The following is a 17,254-nucleotide window of genomic DNA, read 5'->3' on the forward strand; positions in this document are numbered from 1 at the left end:
CCCCCCCACTCTTTCTCCTCAACTCAGGGCCCTTCACATTCTCAGAAAGGGTGATGCCACTGAGCTATATACCTCCATCCTGCTGCCAGTATTTTCACACCTTTAGAGGTCCTTGCATTTGCCATTACTGCCATTGGATGCCTCGTTAGTGAGTCTGCATAAGTTATACTTTACCTGAAGCTGACAATGCTACATCAGAACAAGAAACTGACATGCCCCTTGGCCCTGTGCCGCCACCTTCCCATCAGTCAGCATCTTCCCTGGAAACTTTTGAGATTCTCAAAGCATCTGGCAGTGCTTAGGGGGTGAGTTTGGTGGCTTTATGGAGCAAGCTTCAGGCTCTTAGTCATCAGCAGATCCCACTCTGGAACTCTCCCAGTAGACCTAACTTGAGCCACAACAAAAGCAGTCTCCTGTGAAGGGGCCAGGCTCATCCAAGACACCACAGCATTTTTGTCCAGAGACAGCTGCATTCTCCCATTTGGGCCATCTGTACTAAGAATCTCTCATTTTCTTGGCAGTCGGAGTGTAAGCTGGACACTCGGATAGGGGTCCAATGCCTTTTCGGATGACCTGTTCTTTCAAAGAGGTATTGCTTCCATGAAAACCATGGTATTGGAAACTTCTAGGGCCTATACTGGTGGAAATTCTCCAAAATGGAGATGGAGGAGCAAGGGGACATTGAAGGCAACCTTTGATGGGAGGCCAATTTGAGAGTGCTTGTGTATGAAATGAGATGGGGAATCACTTCTCCAAAGGTCAAGATCTGCATTTCCAGTGGGGCTCCACTACAAGCTTGCTCTAATAACTTTTAAAACATAGGTAGACATGGAATTTGATGTAAAAAATTATCCTTTACAAAGGAGATTTATAATTTAAAATATGAATGAGTCATAAATCATAAAGGCCTTACCTAATTCAATGAGTTGGTTTAAAAATACATAATGATGAGGGAAAATGACAGAAAATATAAATGTAGACTACTAGGGATAAAAAACGGATATCAATAGATAAGATGGAGTTAAGAAAAAATGTACAAATAGATGATATGAAAGGGAAAGAAATTACTCAAAGGAAGGAACAACTGGGAGGAGGGAAAGAAGAAAAAGAAAGAAGGCAAAAAATATATACATTTTTAATTCATATTTTAAATTCATATATATATGAATAGCTGGGGTAACTGTATTGCTGATGTCTAGTGATATACTGAAAGGAACAGTTACTGCTTAAAATGTTTTATATTCTGATCAATTTTGCATGCTTATATCTGGTAATCTGAGCAACTGCTTTGAAGGCAACAATATGCAATGGAACAACCATTGGTGAATTCGTACCATCTTGTCTAGTGAAATTCTGTATTATCTCTAATGTTTAACAATTTTTTTTTATTCTCTTTAATGGTTTGAACAATCTTCCATTCTTACGTCTGGTAATCTGAGCAATGTAGTTGGAGATAACAACATGTAATATAACAACCACTGTTGATTCCTATCATTTGTTTTGAAACCCTGTATCACTTTTAGTGTTCTTGCTTTGTTTTGTTTATGTTTGTGATGGTGGTATGCTACTATTGTTCTTTCTTCTGGGCTGGGGATATAGTTCAGTGGTATAAGCGCCTGCCTGGTAAGCGCAATGTTCTGAGTTCGATTCCTGGTATAAAAAAAAATTAATGTTCTTTTTTCTTCTTTTACTACTCTCTTAAAATAAAAAAATAAAATAAGGAAATATGTTTAAACATATGAATATATTTGTTTGTTTGTGTGGTACAGGGGACTGACTCCAGGACCTGTACACTGAGACACATCTTCAGACCTTTATTATTTAGAGACAGGGTCTTGCTAGGTTGCCCAGAGAGACAAACTTGCAATCCTCCTGTCTCAGCTTCCCAGAGTGTTAGAATTGCAGGCATGTGCCCCCATGCCCAGCTTATAAATGTTATAATCTTGATGAAACGGATGATTTTCTAGAAAATATAAATAACTGAAACTGACTCAGAATGAAGCTGCAAATTAAGTGGACCAATAACCAGAGAAAGTCTTATAGTGGCCTAAAGGTATTTTAGGTGATCTTTGAGATGAGAGTTTCTTTCCAAAATGAACTGAATACAAATGGTTTAATTAAGCTAGTTTTCTCCAATGTCAAGGTTGCAGAACAGAGAGAAATGCAGCTTTCTTCTGCAGAACTTTGAAAATAGCTGATAGACAGGGCACAGTGGTATAAATTGGTAATCCCAGCACTTGGAAGGCTGACACAGGAGGGTAGAAAGTTCAAAACCATCTTGTACCAAGTTCAAGGCCAGCCTAGACTACAGAGTGAGAACTTGCCTCAAAACACCAAACTAAACAAAAAAAAAGCCCTACTACTAAAATATAGAAAGTATAAAAATAAATGTCACAGATCAAGTTAGTTTGGGCTATGGATTACAAAACAAATCTTAAAATATCAACATATCAACTCAAGTACACTATTTAAAGAATAATACACAGTTACAAATTACTTCAAGAATGCAAAGATGAATTAATATTAGGCCTTCTAGTAGTCTAAATCACTAGGCTGGCATAGTTTCACCCATTCTGATTAGAATTCATCCTTTATAAAATAGGCTCAGAGAGCTATTTGATGAACATAATAGACTATCTTTGTTAACAACCAGCCTGAGAAATTCTGAACTGAAATATGAGAAGCAAGAAGTATACCTCAGAAGTCTGACATCACTTTGGGTATGCCATTCTGCCCTACTATTTCTTTCTTTCTCTCTTTTTTTTTTTAATTTTTTTTTTTGTATTTTTGAGACAGGGTCTCACTATGCAATTCAGGCTGGCCTTGAGCTCACTTTGTAGCCCAGGCTGGTGTTGAACTCACAAGGATCTTCCTACCTCAGCCTCCCGAGTGCTGGGATTCCAGGCATCCTTATAATTTATATATAATGTGTACACACATTTACTAGAGTGTACTACATGCCCAGAAACCACAAAGCCACCACGCCTGGCTTCCTTCTTTATCACATTAGATATCACTGTAAAAAATTCGACTCCTTATATGTGTAAGTTAGGGAAACATGAACACTCATATTTTTGTAGGGTAACTACCAGCTCAAACTACAGGTATCTTCCAGAAAGGCAATTTAAGTAGAATTTCCAAACACTCAAAAATGTTCTAGTTCTTTCCTGTTACATTCTTATTTAGGAATTTATCCAAAATAAAATAAAAATTTGTCCATGTATATTGCACACAAACAAAAGGCCATATATTTTATTCTTTTATATTAGTGCAAATAGAGGAGAGGAAAATTACAGTCCCATAGTAAAGGACTGCTTACATAAATTATATTCTATCAATAGTTTGACTATCACATAGTCTTTAAAAATAACTAATTTGATGCTTATTTAGAGACACAAAAGCATGCACAATGTTTTGTTAAATAAAAAATTTGCATAGCATATTTCTACTTTAATTTTAAAAGTGCATATTCAAGAGTAGAGAAAAAAATATATAGAAACACATGCATCAGAGTAGTTAACCCTGTATAGGATCAGGGGTACCCTTTTCTTTATTTTGCTTTTCTGTGATCTAGATCTTCTCCCAGGAACATATAAAACGCTAGTAACACAAAAGTCACACACTGATCCTTATAATTTACATATAATGTGTACACACATTTACTAGAGCATACTATGTGCCCAGATTTTCTTGTCACTGAGTGATTTTATGGTAAACCAGACCAATAAAGTCCTCTTCTAAGAGAGAGAACAAAGAGACCACAAAGACCAGATCAGTTAGTTGACAAGATAATGTCAGACAGTGACAGGGTCCTGAGGGAGAAGCACAAGACGCAATAGAGAGTGATTCCAGGGGAGGGGCATGTGGGATGCTTCTGGAGCCTCCCTCTGTCATGGTGATTGGCCCAGAGCTGAAATGAGGAGGAGTCAGGAGTTCCAAGATGGCAGAAATAGAGCAGTTGGGATGCATGAGCTTGCACAATAGATTGGTAATTGGAAAAGGAGCTCACATTAAAAGGCAGTGTACAGTGTGCATAGCCTATGTATTATAAAAATCTCCCAAGAATGTCCAGAAGATGTTAACAGTCATCTTATTGGTTGGGAAACTGTTGGGTAATTTTTATTTTTTCTTTTGTCCTATCTCTTTCAGATATCCTTCTATGATGAACAAATAATATCACGATTCTCATACTCACAGCTTCATAGACTATTTAGCCCCTCCCTGTGCTGAGGTGCTGAAGGTACAGCAGCAGCTGCACAAAAATCCCCGCCCCCACGGAGCCTTACTTCCGGTGAGGAGAGATGGGGCGGGTGAGGAAACACATTGTAAAAGTATTAAATAGCATGTCAGAGAGTGGTAAATGCCCTGACCATCTCAGGCATTTGCGATGGACACATAAGGGTGTTGACAGAGGAGGTAGTGAAATTTGAGAACAAGTCAAGCAGCTTTTCAGGGAAAAGCTTTCTGTGCAGAAGGAACAAAAAATACAGGTGCCAAAGAGGTCATCATGCTGAGGTCACAAACAGGCAGTGCGTTCAGGGAAATCAGGTCTGGATCCTACAGGGTCCTTGGGCTCTTGTGAGGACATCTGCTCTCACAGTAAGGATGCACAGTGTAAAGCAGATGGAAAGCGTGGCGTGCTGTGCACAGAGGAGTGACATGACATGGCATTTGTCACCAGATTTGCTTGGGTTACTGTGTTCAGAACAGGCTAACAGAGGCCAGGGAAGAACTAGGAGTGCAGATAGAAAGCTGTTACAAAAATTCAGGCAAGGAGCTAGGGATGCATCTCATTGTTTAGATGCTTACTTAGCATGCGCAAGGCCCTGGGTTCAATCCCCAGCACCCCAAACACAGAAAACAACTACTACAACCAGACCAGAGAAGTTTGGATCATAATACTAATGGAGGTATGGTCGAATTCTGGGTAGAATTAACTGGACTTGCTATAGACTCCTTTTGGCAAGTATAACAAAGATTTCAAGGATGACACTAAGGATTTTAGGCTGAATAGCCAGAAGTGCTATCACCTGAGATAAAACCACAGGAAGATTAAGTTTGGGGTTTTGTTTGTTCACATGCAGGGGAAATACTCATTTGGACATGCTGAGTTCCAGATGGCTACAAGATTTCAAGTGAAGGAGTCAACTAAGCATCTGGATCCATGAGGGTGAATTCAGGTGAGATCTTTGGACAAGAGCTAGGCATAGGCGAGGCCCACAGGAGAGGAGGCATTTAAAAGCAGCACCTGTATAATCACCAAGACAAAAAATAAAAGGATGGAAAGATGGAGCACTGGGAGCATTCTGCAATTAGCCCTCAGGAAAGAGGAGCTGCAAAGGAGACAGACAAGGAGAAGGATGAATTAGGAGGGAGAATAAGAGAGCAAGGTGTCAAAAGCCAATGGAGAAAGTGATCCTCGGAAGAGGAGATGCCCAGCAGAAAAATGGGATTCATAACAGGTAGCTGATTAGCAATGCAGAGCTTGTTGCTCTTGTTCACAGCATCCACGATGGAGCTATGGAGATGGAAGTTTGATTGGAGGGACTTCAAGCACGGTGACGGGAGAGAAATTGGAGTTAGCGTGAGATTGGTTTTAGGAAGAGAAGAATGAAGTTTCAGCTAGTAATCTTCAGGAGCTGCTTTTTTTTTTTTTTTTTCCCTGCAAGGATGGGTAAAATAAAAGAAATTATAAAGGGGGAAATAGAAGATTTTTTTACTGGAATCAGGGAATATAAGAATATCACATTTTTCCAGGAAAAAACAAACCACTAATTGGTGGAATATTTTCCGATCTTTGGGCACTTTGCCCCTGACCACCTTCTTTAAGGTCAGAATCAGAAAGAAGCAGAAGAAAAGATGTTTCCACGACAGTATGGTGGCCACCTCTGGATTCTATTTATAAGTCAGTTTCATCTTCTACCTGATTCTTCACTCTATGGTGTTTATCTTCCTTGGCACTTCTTCCGCCTCCTTGCCTTTCTCCCTCCCCGTCCTGAAGCCCAGGGTCCACACACTCATTGATTTCAACCCCTAAAACAAACTTTATGTTCTTCCAAGAAAATCTCTTGCTTGGAGAAAAACTCAGTACTGCAAATCTGCATGGTTTATTCTTTGACGATCAAGAGGTCATGAGAAGTCAAAATTCCTGAGTTAAGAAAAGAAAACACTAGCTCCAGCCATCCGAGATCAAGTAGAGAAGGAAAGGCCAAAGGAGGAATCATCTTTTGAAATACTCAGCCATGACTTCTTAAAATGAAAGGCCCAGTCCATGCAAAAACAGTGTTCATGATCAAATATATTTATTGAATGATTTGTACTAATCTGCCTCTTCTGGACATACAGATATCCTGTGAGCACTTGAAATGGTGATACTCTGAGAATCCAAAGGAAAATAAACACATATTACAATGTGTCCTGACAGTCCCCTGGCCTGGGGTACAGAGCCAAAGTGGGATAAGGAGGACATTCACACAGGGAGGAGACATTCTAAAAATGCACGGCCAATTACACACCACAACGGAAAGCAGAAACTAGGTTTTTTACTGTCTGAGGAGGGAATTGCAAAAAATCTGAGGGTGAAAACTTGAATGACCTATGTGATGTTGGATTAGGGCTGGAAATATCAGTTTTTTATGTATTTCTTTTCTTTTCTGGATTTTTTTTTTTTTTCTTGAGGCAGGGTCTCACTATGTAGTTCAGACTGGCCTTGATCTGGTGATCTTCCTGGTGTAGCTTCTCAAGTGGTGGGATTAAAGGTGTGCAATGTCATGCCTAGCTAGAGGTATCAGTTTGAATACTCCTATGGATTGAACTGGAAGCTGACAGATAATTCAGACTTAATATGGTATACTACAGTGTGTGTGTGTGTGTGTGTGTGTGTGTGTGTGTGTGTGTGTGTGTTATTCAAACCTACAGCCCCTGTCTTGTCCTCCAAGGGCCTGGGTGCAGTGCCACCTAATAGCAGTGAGCTCAACTTGAATGGAGTTTGATTTCCAAATATTATTGTCCAGTAGAAGAAACCAGGTCTCATTGAGAAATGGCTTATTTTATGGTGAGAACAAGGAAAATACATGATCTTAGAATGATCTTAGAATATCTTAGCCAAAAAGACATGGAAATACTCAAAGAATAAGAAGAGTCATTTAGCCATGCCTCATGACACACACCTGTGATCTCAGAACTCTGGGAGGGGAGGCAGGAGGATTGTAAGTTCAAACCCAGTTTGGACAGTTTAAGACTTAGTGAGATCTTGTCTCAAATTTAAAAATAAAAAAGAATTGGAGATGCAGCTCAGTGTGAAGGACCTGAGTTCAATTCCTAGAACAAAGAAGGGGTGTAGGTTGAGAGGAGAAGAGGAAGTGGGGAGGGAGAATGGGATAGAGAGGCAGGGAGGGAGGGAAAGAAAAAGGGAGAGAGAGAGGGACAGAGACTGGTTAAAGAACATAGACACCAACTGGAAAATGATCCCAGTAGCCAAATTCAGGATAACAAAATGAACAGTGAGAGCAACTGTAAACAGGAGACCCACAATCCATATTGAGGTAAGTGAATAAATTAAAATGAATAAATAAATTTAATGAAGAATGAGATGAGCTTGTGACTTACAAGTATTTCCCTACAAATATTTAATACCTATAAAGGAAAAAATATCACTGCCTTGCAGAAGGCAGGCAGATAACAGTCAATAAACTGATTATAGTAAACATCAGGATGCAATAATAAAAGGGTTTGTCTGTGAGCTATTTTTGCACAGGTAAAGAACTGAATCTAATTACAAGGAAATATAAGAAATTGCCAAATGGAGAGATGCTGACGCCAATACCTGACCTGTGATCCCATAAAGTACCAAAGTGCAGGTAAGACCTAGGCAACAATTCCAAGAAAAGCACAACATATAAATGCAATGGTTGAACTAAAACTGTGTGCTGTTGCTATAAACATACAAAGAACAACCAGCAAAAGTTGAATGATATCTGGGTTTTAGATGTTGAGAAATGAACCTGTGTTGACTTCTTGGATTTTACTGTAATGCAGTTATGTAAAAGAATGGCCTTGTTTGTAGGAAACACACTGGAGGTATCTGAGGACCATGGGCTTATCAGACTGGCAATTCACTCTCAAGTGGTTCAGAGATTATTTTAAAGCTCTTTGCATTAGAATTGTGACTTTTCTATAAGTGTGGGATAGTTTGAATATAAGACAAAATTATGTGTTTGAAAGTGAATCTTTATCTTCATCTCTCAACACGTAAGATCACTGAAGTTGCCTAGCATGACAACATGATAATGTCCTCTCAACTAATTTCCAACAGCAGATACTTGGACAACCTTCCTGTGAGCTATCTCATTCAATTCTTAGAACACGGGAGGCTTGAGAGAAAGAACAGAACTCTCTGAGTTTAGGGCCAAAGGACTGCAAAGTAACCTCACTATTCTCTGCTGCAAGGTAATTTCCCTTTTCTCTATACCCATCAGCACAGGTTTAAGTGACAAGAAGAAGAAAGAAAGAGAATCCTGAATGTGTCTACACACAGGGACAAGTTGTGAAAAACTCAAAAACTGTGCCCAAGTTCATTATCTCCTGGTAGAAACAGCCAATCAGCGTGATAAAAGAGAAACACAGAGGGGCTTTCATGATATATGTTAATACTATCACTACCTAGCTTTTAAGGAAGATGCTTAGAAAGAATTTGTGTCAACACTGTAGGAAACATGAAAACTAAGTGAAAAAAGATGAAAAATGCTGAGGTTATGAGAAGTGAAGGACGTTATTGTGGCAAAGGCAGGATTAGAAGCCACATTGGCATTGCATGATGTCCACAACGGGCGCCCATACTCTCTCCAGTACAGACATGTGGTTTCTATAAAGATAAGAAGATATATGCAATTCAGGTCTCCAGGAAATAGCACTCTGGGAAAAGTGAGACAGACATGAATCCATCAGAACTTGAATGAAAATTCTCTTGCCATGCCATTTATGATATATTGTGCATCATTCACAAATAAAAATGCACATGTAACTTAGTGACCAAATACTTTTCTAAGATATGACTCCATGATATTCATTTAATGCTTCTCCACCCACTCCACATTCATAGCTCTGTGCATCTCCACACCCAGGCCACCATTTTGTAGGCAGCAATAAGTTACTCACGGTCTCATGGAATTTATTCAATATCCACACTGTTCCTCCCATAAAGTTCAACATATTGACTGAAATACAAAAGTAATCTCGCTTTTCCTTCCAAGCATAATTCTTGTGAACTTCATCAAGGAGACAGGAAAGACAGTTGGAACCAAAAAGCAAAATAGTATCAATTACTAATATTTCCCATTCTCTGTTCAGGCTGGTCTTATCTGATGCTTGTAATATCGTTTAATCTTTTCCATCATCTCAGAGGAAAGAGAGCCCGGAAAATCCTGGTCATCCCACAGTAACTATCAGTGGGATTTTCCGTAACTATCTGGATACAGAATGAAAATCTCTTAGGTTGATCCAATGCTAAAACTTACTTCTCAACTTACTAATAAATACAAAGAGACAACCTACCCATATTTTCCCTCAAATAACATCTGTTTCCTTGGCCAGACTGCTGATACCTGAAAAAAAAATTTTTTTTGAGTTTGTTCCAACAAATCTACATTTAGAGTTGAAATTGCATTTATGCACCAAACGCTATTTTCTACATCTGACTTAGAACTAGCAAGGAGACTTTGAGATAGAACCTGGCCAAGAACTTGGAAAGAAGGGGAATAAGATGACCTTCTAACAGCTAAACTGTGAAACCAGCACTTAATAGAGGACAGAGAAATAAGGAATCATCACCAGAGGGGACAAAAGCACACAGGCCAACAAGATTAGGCTATCACCCTACTAATGGTATAACCTGCATATAAAGACCCTACTAATCAATCGCAGACTCATGGAGGAGGGAGACTGAGGTAGTATCCAACATGTTCTGTTCAGTGGAAAAGGATTCCGGACCAACACAGTATGAATAATGGAACCACTGACAATGAAACTCAGCGGTGAAGATGAGAGTATCATTTCATCTTCACCTGATTACCACTAAACACCACTCTGGGCTGGCCTTGTCTTCATGATGGAGAAGTCAAGAGTACCCACAACAGGCTATCCCTGGGTGTTTGTTGAATGTATTTGCTCCAACTCTTTGCTCACAACCTAATGACTACAAGCCGGTTCTCCATAGTTTTGACTACAGGAGTCAATGACACAGTCTTGTGGATTTGAGAATCCTGGTCCCCATGCCAGCTGCAAAACTCACTGAAATATAACTTGGTACTTGAGTTGGCATGGTCCAAGTCTGCTCCCAGGGGAATGTCCCCTTTCTGTGTTCTGCTGAATTGAGTTCTGAGTCCACAGGGCTGGTGGCAAGTCTCTGGCACTTGAGAAATTCACCAGGATGATGATGGCAGTGATGCTGGTGGTAGAGACAACACAGACTACGGTCACAGGCTAAGTGTCTTTAATGTGCTATCAGATGCTGGGCCATTTGCTTTATACATGTGAACTCATTTAATCCCCAGAGTAACCTAAGAAATTAGCTACTCTATTCTCATTTTGTAAAAGAGAAACCAAGTCTCTGAAAGCTTTAATAACTTACTCAATGACCCACAAATGGGTTCTGACTTAATTTCTCTGGCTTTAAAGCCAAATTTCTTAATTTGTAAAAAATACTATATCTGAAGGGGTGAGACTTTATCACTCTCCTGCCCACACTCTGTCTCATCAGGAGTGAGCCCTGGGCCAGTCCATCCACCTTCGCACCACTGCTCAACAACATACCATTGTGCTTACCAAGACACCAGGGCTCCTCACCAACACACCACTATGGTACTGGTCTTCACATAACCTCGCAGAACTGGAAGCACCAAAAGCCACTTCCTATCTCAAGGATTAACCATCCATTCCACATCATCAATACAGTTAGCTTCAGGGACTAAAAACAGAGGCCTCCTGACTCTTTCCCCCTCCCTTCCCACCCCTGCCAACATTGGATCATTGGCACAGCCTTCAGAAAAACCTGTCCAATGCATCCTTTCATCCATGTCTCCCTAGCCCCACTGCTGCTACTTACCACTACTATTGTTCAGACCCCCTCAGTATCGTGTCCCCTTTAGCTGGTATAGGTGCTTGAGGTCACTCTCACCTCACCTGCACCCAGGAAGTCTGGGCTAGGTACCTGTCCTAGGTGTTTTCACCATGTCCCAGATGACAGGGGTTTTTCACTTGTGACTCCACCCCCCAGGCAACCACCTCCCAGAAAATCAGGTCTCACTCTGCTGATACACAACAAATTATTGTTGAATGTGAGCCAGCCCAGAGGTACAGGCCTGAAATCCCAGCACTCTGGGAGGCTGAGGCAGGAGGATTGTAAGTTCTACCCCAGCCTGGGCAACTTAGCCAGATCTTGTCTCTAAATTTAAAAATTATATATATATTTTTAAGGGCTGGGGATGTAACCCAGTGCAAAGGTAATGGGTTCAGTCCCTAGTACAGAAGAAACAAATAAACAAGCAAAGAATCCGCTCAACTTCTTTAAATTTCAAGCTCAGTGAGAAATTTTTGACACTATGTGTTCGTGAGAAATTTTTGCAGTGCAGAGCGTCTATAAAATGGAGATTATAAAACCAACCGTTAAACTGTTGAGAGATTTAAACTAAATCATATTTATAAAGTTAGCATCATGTCCTTTTTTTATTTTAAAGCCAAAAAATAAAAATAAAACAATTTCAAAACAGGTTGGTAAGAGAGTTACAATAATTATTACATTGTGTATTGCTGTTTTGCAGCAGTTATTCAGAATATGAAACATAGGCATGATATCTTGTCCAAACAATATTAGCACAAACATTCCTTTTCAAGGAACTAAGAGAAACTAACTGTATAACTATCTTAATTATCTTGTGTATATTTTTTTTCTTTTTCTCTTCCTTCCTTTCCCCTTTCCCCCATCAGTTTGTCTTTTCTTTTGAACAGTTAGCATCACATCTTACATAGTAAGCACTCAAATGTCAGCTGTTATTATTTTTGTGTCCTTTAAGACCCAACCCAAAACATTTACATGAGGTCTTGAAAAGTTTTGCATTTATTCAGAGTCTACCATAAAGACTGATGTCCAAGGCCTCCCAGAGAACTCAGTACAGTCCTCCCTAGGTATCCAAAGGGATGGGCACCAGAACCCCTGTGGATACCCAAATCTCTGGATGCTCAAGTCCCTCTTGTAAAATGGCATAGTATTTGCATATAAATTACATCCATCCTCCCATATAGTTTAAAGCACATCCGGATTGTGTCTAATTCTTAATGCAACCTAAATGGTATGTAAATAGATGTTCTACTGTATGAGGAAGTGATGACAAGGGAAAAGGTCTGTACTCTTCTGCTCAGATGCTTCCCTTTCCAAATATTTTTGATTCGAAGTTGATTGGATCCTCCGATGCAGAACCCAGGAACACAGAAGTCCTGCTACTACATATACTTCACACAAGCATTATCTTGCATCCTGAATCTATAGCTTGGAAGGTTCTAGCCTTTCTATACTTTCCTCAAGATGCCTCAGCCTTCACCAAACGCTTTTAGGTGAAATGGATCTCTCAAGATTTGTTTTGTTCTCGAAAATAATGCACTTTTGCCACTGATCTTACTCTCCTGGGGCCTTTTACCGTGGGGATTCATGCCCACCTTCCCCAGAGGCAGGTGCCTCACAGAGCCCAGTGTGACCCTGCCGGGACCTGATGGTGGCAGAAGGAGGACTGGGAGACAGGTGGTGATCCCAAATTAGAAACCAGGTCTTAAAGGGGCCAGAACCAAGAGGAAGTCTCAGAAAGGATGTCCTCTGTCACAACAGAAGTGGAAAGGTGAATGATCTGACCACGGTAAAAATATAACATGTATAAATGATAGAATCACCCCTCTATGGAATTTTGTACAGTCATTAAACACAAATAAGGGTCAACTAATGAAATGGAAAATAAGGACATGTAAGAAGGGAGGTTAACAAAAATGTAAGGATAATAGTATATGATTCCTGACAGTATGTAAAACTAGCTCAAAAAAAAAACCTTAAGGGACTATAAACCAAAATTTTAATCATTGTAACAAGGTGAGGTGGCTGATTTTTAAAAATCAGTCCCCCAAAACATTTCCTTAAAATGTAGATATTTATTTTTAAAATAGTCCTTTTAAACGTGTTATATATATATATATATATATATATATAATATATTTTATTTTATTTTATTTTATTTTTATTTTTTAAATATCTGTTTGGCTCTTGTTCTTCATGATGGCTGCAGGAAGGAATGAACTACTGCCTGAGACAGGCCCAAGGCTGCATGCTCCAGCGTGACAGCCTGACTCAGCAGCCAGTGGACTTGGGGTGAACTTGGACTCGGCTGGGGCGGGGGTTCCCAGCAGTTAGCTCTTGCGCTTGCCGGGTCCTGCTTCACCTGCCTCCTCCGTACTTGGCACTGCAGGCCCAGCCCTGCCCCATGCGGTCCCCAGGGCCCCTCCCGCATCAGCTCTGGGGTCCCAGAGTACCTCTTGCAGGGGATAAGCGCCTTCTTCTCGTCCAGCACCCTCACGCGCCGGTTGGGGCCGTCGTAGGACAGCAGCGCCCGGCTGTTGCGCCCACTGCTCTGCTGGTACAGGACCTGGCGTCCTTCCCACTGCTGTGGGGCCTGGCAGGGGCGCGGCGTCCCCGGGAACCCAGCCGTGCCTAGGGCGCACAGCCCGCCCAGCACGCAGACCCAGAGCCAGGCGCCCGGAGTGCCCGGGGCCTCGCGGGGAGGGGCGCGCCCTGGCATGGCTGGAAGGGGAGCAGGAGTCCCGGTGCTGAGACCGGGCCGAGAGGTCCGCACGCGGGGCCTCTCGGGCTGAGAAGGGGACGCGGCCGGGCCTGGCGAAGAGGAAACCTGCGGAGAACCGCGAGCAGCTGCTCCTGCCTCGGCCTCCTCCTTCTGCAGCGGCTGCTTCCTTGGCTCACTGCTGCCAACAGGAAACGCAGCGGCGGCCGTGCCACCGACATCCTGGAGGGCACCGCGGCGATTTAAGGGGGCAGGGAGCTGGGAAGGCGCAGCAAGGGAATACGTTCCTCTACTTACAGGGTGGGGGCGATTCCAAGGTCACGATGACAAAGGCACAGCTGCTGCATTGCATGTAACTTGCCACTTGGAAAAACTGCAAACTTTCTCCAATTAGAAGAAAGACTCACCCCTTCAGGAAGGAATTAATTATGCCCCTTGCAACAGGCCTACGATTCAGGAACTTCGTCTTAAAGTGAGACCACTCCCCTCCCCCACCAACTGGCAAGGTCTCAGGTGTAGAGTTTGCTCTGCCTGGAGGCTCAACATCTCGAAGTACAGTTCACTGGCCAGGCTGGGGGTGCACTCCGGTAATCCCAGCCCTCTGGGAGATGAGACTGGAAGATCAGGATCCAGAGTTCAAACGCAGCCCGGGGAAGTTAAGCAATAGATGAAGACCCTATCTCAAAATTAAAAAAAATAAAAAGGGCTGGGGATGTAGCTCAGGGTGAGGATCCTGGGCTCGATCCCCAATAACACAAAAACAACAAACAAAGAAACAAACGAAAGTTAATTGTGTTTATGTTTGAGTAATGCTCAGATCTATAACATGTAATTTTTAAAAAGATGGCAACTTGAAAAAGACCTTGCTATCCAAGTTCATAGCTTCTTTACAAGTGCTCCATGTGGAGGTTAAAGGAGTCAGGCAGACACACTTGGGATGAAGGGCATGGGGTAAACAGCAAAGGGCATAAGGGTGGGCTTCAGGCACAAAGCAGGAGAGTACTCTGGCGCCAGATCACTCACTCCAGACCTTCAACTCCACCTTAAGGATTTTTGTTATTAATACTGAGGATGGTGAGAGCCATTGATAGATCTAGAGCTAGAGAGGGGCGTCAGGGATGTACTTAGCTAAGCAGGCACTGAGCTGTCAGCCTGGTGATTGGGTAGGGCTGGAGAAAATACAGAGACCATTCAGGAAAGTGTTCTTATTCAGGTAAGAAATCTAGCCTGTGCTAAGGCACTGGTCAGAGAAATGGAGAAGGAAGGGTAGAGCTGAGAACCATAATAGAGAAAGGTTTAGAGTCAAGAGAGTCAGGTGTATGTGGTGCACCCCGTCACTCTGGCACTTTGGGAAGATCACAAGTCTGAGTCCAGCCCGAGCAACTTAGCAACTTAGGGAAACCCTGTCTCAAGATAAAAAATAAAAAAAGCAGGAGATATAGCTCAGTGTGAAAACCCTTGGCTCAGTCCCTAGTAACTTCCTATCAAGCAATCAATCGTAGGAGTAGGGGTTTCTAGCTTGGGTCACTGGGATTCAGTGCTAGTGGGGAAAGGAGATCAATTCCAGTGAGGCTTGGCTGGCTTTAGATTCAGGCGGAATAGTCAGGAGACAGTTGGAAAAGCACTTCCAGAAGGCTGCAGGGCTCTGGGGCTTTAGAAGCCATGGGCACATAGGCAGGACTTGAAACCCAAGAGTAGAACACGGGCTCCTGGGCAGTGGCTCCCCACCCTCCAGGGGATGCTGGGTAATGAATTCTCCAGCCCTCCAGGTCAAAAGTCAGAAAACCTAGAGTGGTGCTGTGTTAAGAAGAAGAGGCTGAGGATAGAACTGGAGGGAACACCAGGCATTAAAGGATGGGCAAAGAAGTAGGCTGCTAGGTGCCTGAAGGGGGTCTCAGGAGAGAAGGCCCCACTAGGAGGGAGCTTGCTCTGCTTGAAGTAATGGACTGAGTGCCAAAGTACGGTCTTCTGGAACTCAGCCCCCAGAAGAAGAAGAAGGGCAGATGGCAAATCTATAGGCTGTTGTGTCCAGCTCTACAGAAAGACCAGAGACTTGCCCTCTTTCCCCAAAAATAAGACCTAGCTGGAAAATAATCAGACTTGAAGACTAGAGCTGAAAAATACCAGCCCCAGTCAGCCTGGCCTTGCCTTACCTGCTCTCGCTGTTCTTGTGCTTGGGTGGCTACTCTGTAAGGCAGGTAAGGCAAGGACAGGCTAAATGGGGCTGGCATTTTTCATCTCTAGTTTCTAGGGCTGATTATTTTCCAACTGGGTCTTATTTTCGGGGAAACTTGATAATACCATGCTCCGATGGAGTACGTGAAGAGCATTTCAAAGAAGGACTCCAGTCCCCCTAGGCTGTGTGTAAAAGACAAGCAATCAGGAAGCAACAGAGGGCCCTAAGCCTGGGGGCTTGGGACTGGCAAACACAAAGGCAGAAATCCAAACTGGCTGTTGAAGTTGGAGCTCCTTCCAAGTTCACCCTCCTCAAAACAACTCCCAAGAAAAGGGTAGGGAGGTCTGCTCTTCTCTTGCTCCCCTGGTAGGAGCTCTTGTTAAAATTCTTTGCCATGAAGCAAAGGATTTAGACTCTTGGGACTTCCCTGCTGGTATTTCATGTGCCTCATTCTGCTTGCTTGATAGTTTCCTAGCCTGGTTTGTTATCTTTGTGGCTTTAAATTTGCTCTATAGCAAACTAGAATATCTCTCTCCACTGGCCTGTAATGTCCCCAGAGGAGTCAGAACTCCACTGGTGAACCTTGAAATATATTTGTCTCATTTATCCTTTTTACTTATCCAGTTTAACTCAAGTGCCTTTAAAAAAATGCATTTGAAGTGCTTAGCTCCATGCCCGGGCTATTGTAGAGGCCCATTAAATGTCAGTGGTACTTATTTTCTCAGCTATTTTAGTCATCTGCCTTGGTCAAGGTCAAACTAAACTAATTTTGTGGGCCTTAGCTTTGGAGAGAAAAAAAAAAAAAAAAACCAGGCTGTCTCGAATTCAGATTTTAAACTAAACTATGGTTTTAAAGATTGCTATTCAAAGAACATGTTTCCATTGCTAAAGCCCTAGGCAAATATACACCAGAAGTCTTACTGCATACAAACTGATGTAGGCTAGAGACAATTAAGCTTCCCTTTCTGTGAGTAGTGGGTTGGTCCAGGGATTGGTCTTACCTTTTCCTAATGCAAACAAGATAGAAGAGAAAACAAAACATACAGACTGGCTTCCCACACAGCACAGCTTCCTATTCAAGTAACCGTCTCCACGCACAACAGAGCTCAACATTTGTATTTCCAGCTCCTGGAGAGACCCAAGCAGGAGGACCACCAAGTTCAAAGTCCTCCTAAACAATTTAGTGAGACTTTGTCTCAAAAGGAAAAAATGAATAGGGCTTGAGATGTAGCTCAGTGGTAAAGTG

The 17,254-nt window shown here is 42.2% G+C and overlaps 1 protein-coding gene across 2 annotated transcripts in view; it reads right to left on the reverse strand.

Annotated features, from left to right (window-relative positions):
• Epdr1 (ependymin related 1) overlaps positions 1–14,055 on the reverse strand; it is a 37,634-nt gene extending 23,579 nt beyond the window's left edge. The window contains exons 1-2 of one of the 2 annotated variants that reach the window (XM_005397746.2): positions 13,567–14,055; positions 9,553–9,602 (exon numbers count right to left, since the gene is read on the reverse strand). In XM_005397746.2, coding sequence (XP_005397803.2) covers positions 9,553–9,602; positions 13,567–13,832 — 316 coding nt within the window. In that variant the 5' untranslated portion in view covers positions 13,833–14,055. The remainder of the gene's footprint in view (positions 1–9,552; positions 9,603–13,566) is intronic. The other variant, XM_005397745.2, reaches the window with a different exon arrangement.
• Positions 14,056–17,254: the final 3,199 nt, after the last annotated feature.

Source organism: Chinchilla lanigera, unplaced genomic scaffold (assembly GCF_000276665.1).
Source record: "Chinchilla lanigera isolate Chin_1 unplaced genomic scaffold, ChiLan1.0 scaffold00059, whole genome shotgun sequence".
Taxonomy (NCBI): Eukaryota; Metazoa; Chordata; class Mammalia; order Rodentia; family Chinchillidae; genus Chinchilla; species Chinchilla lanigera.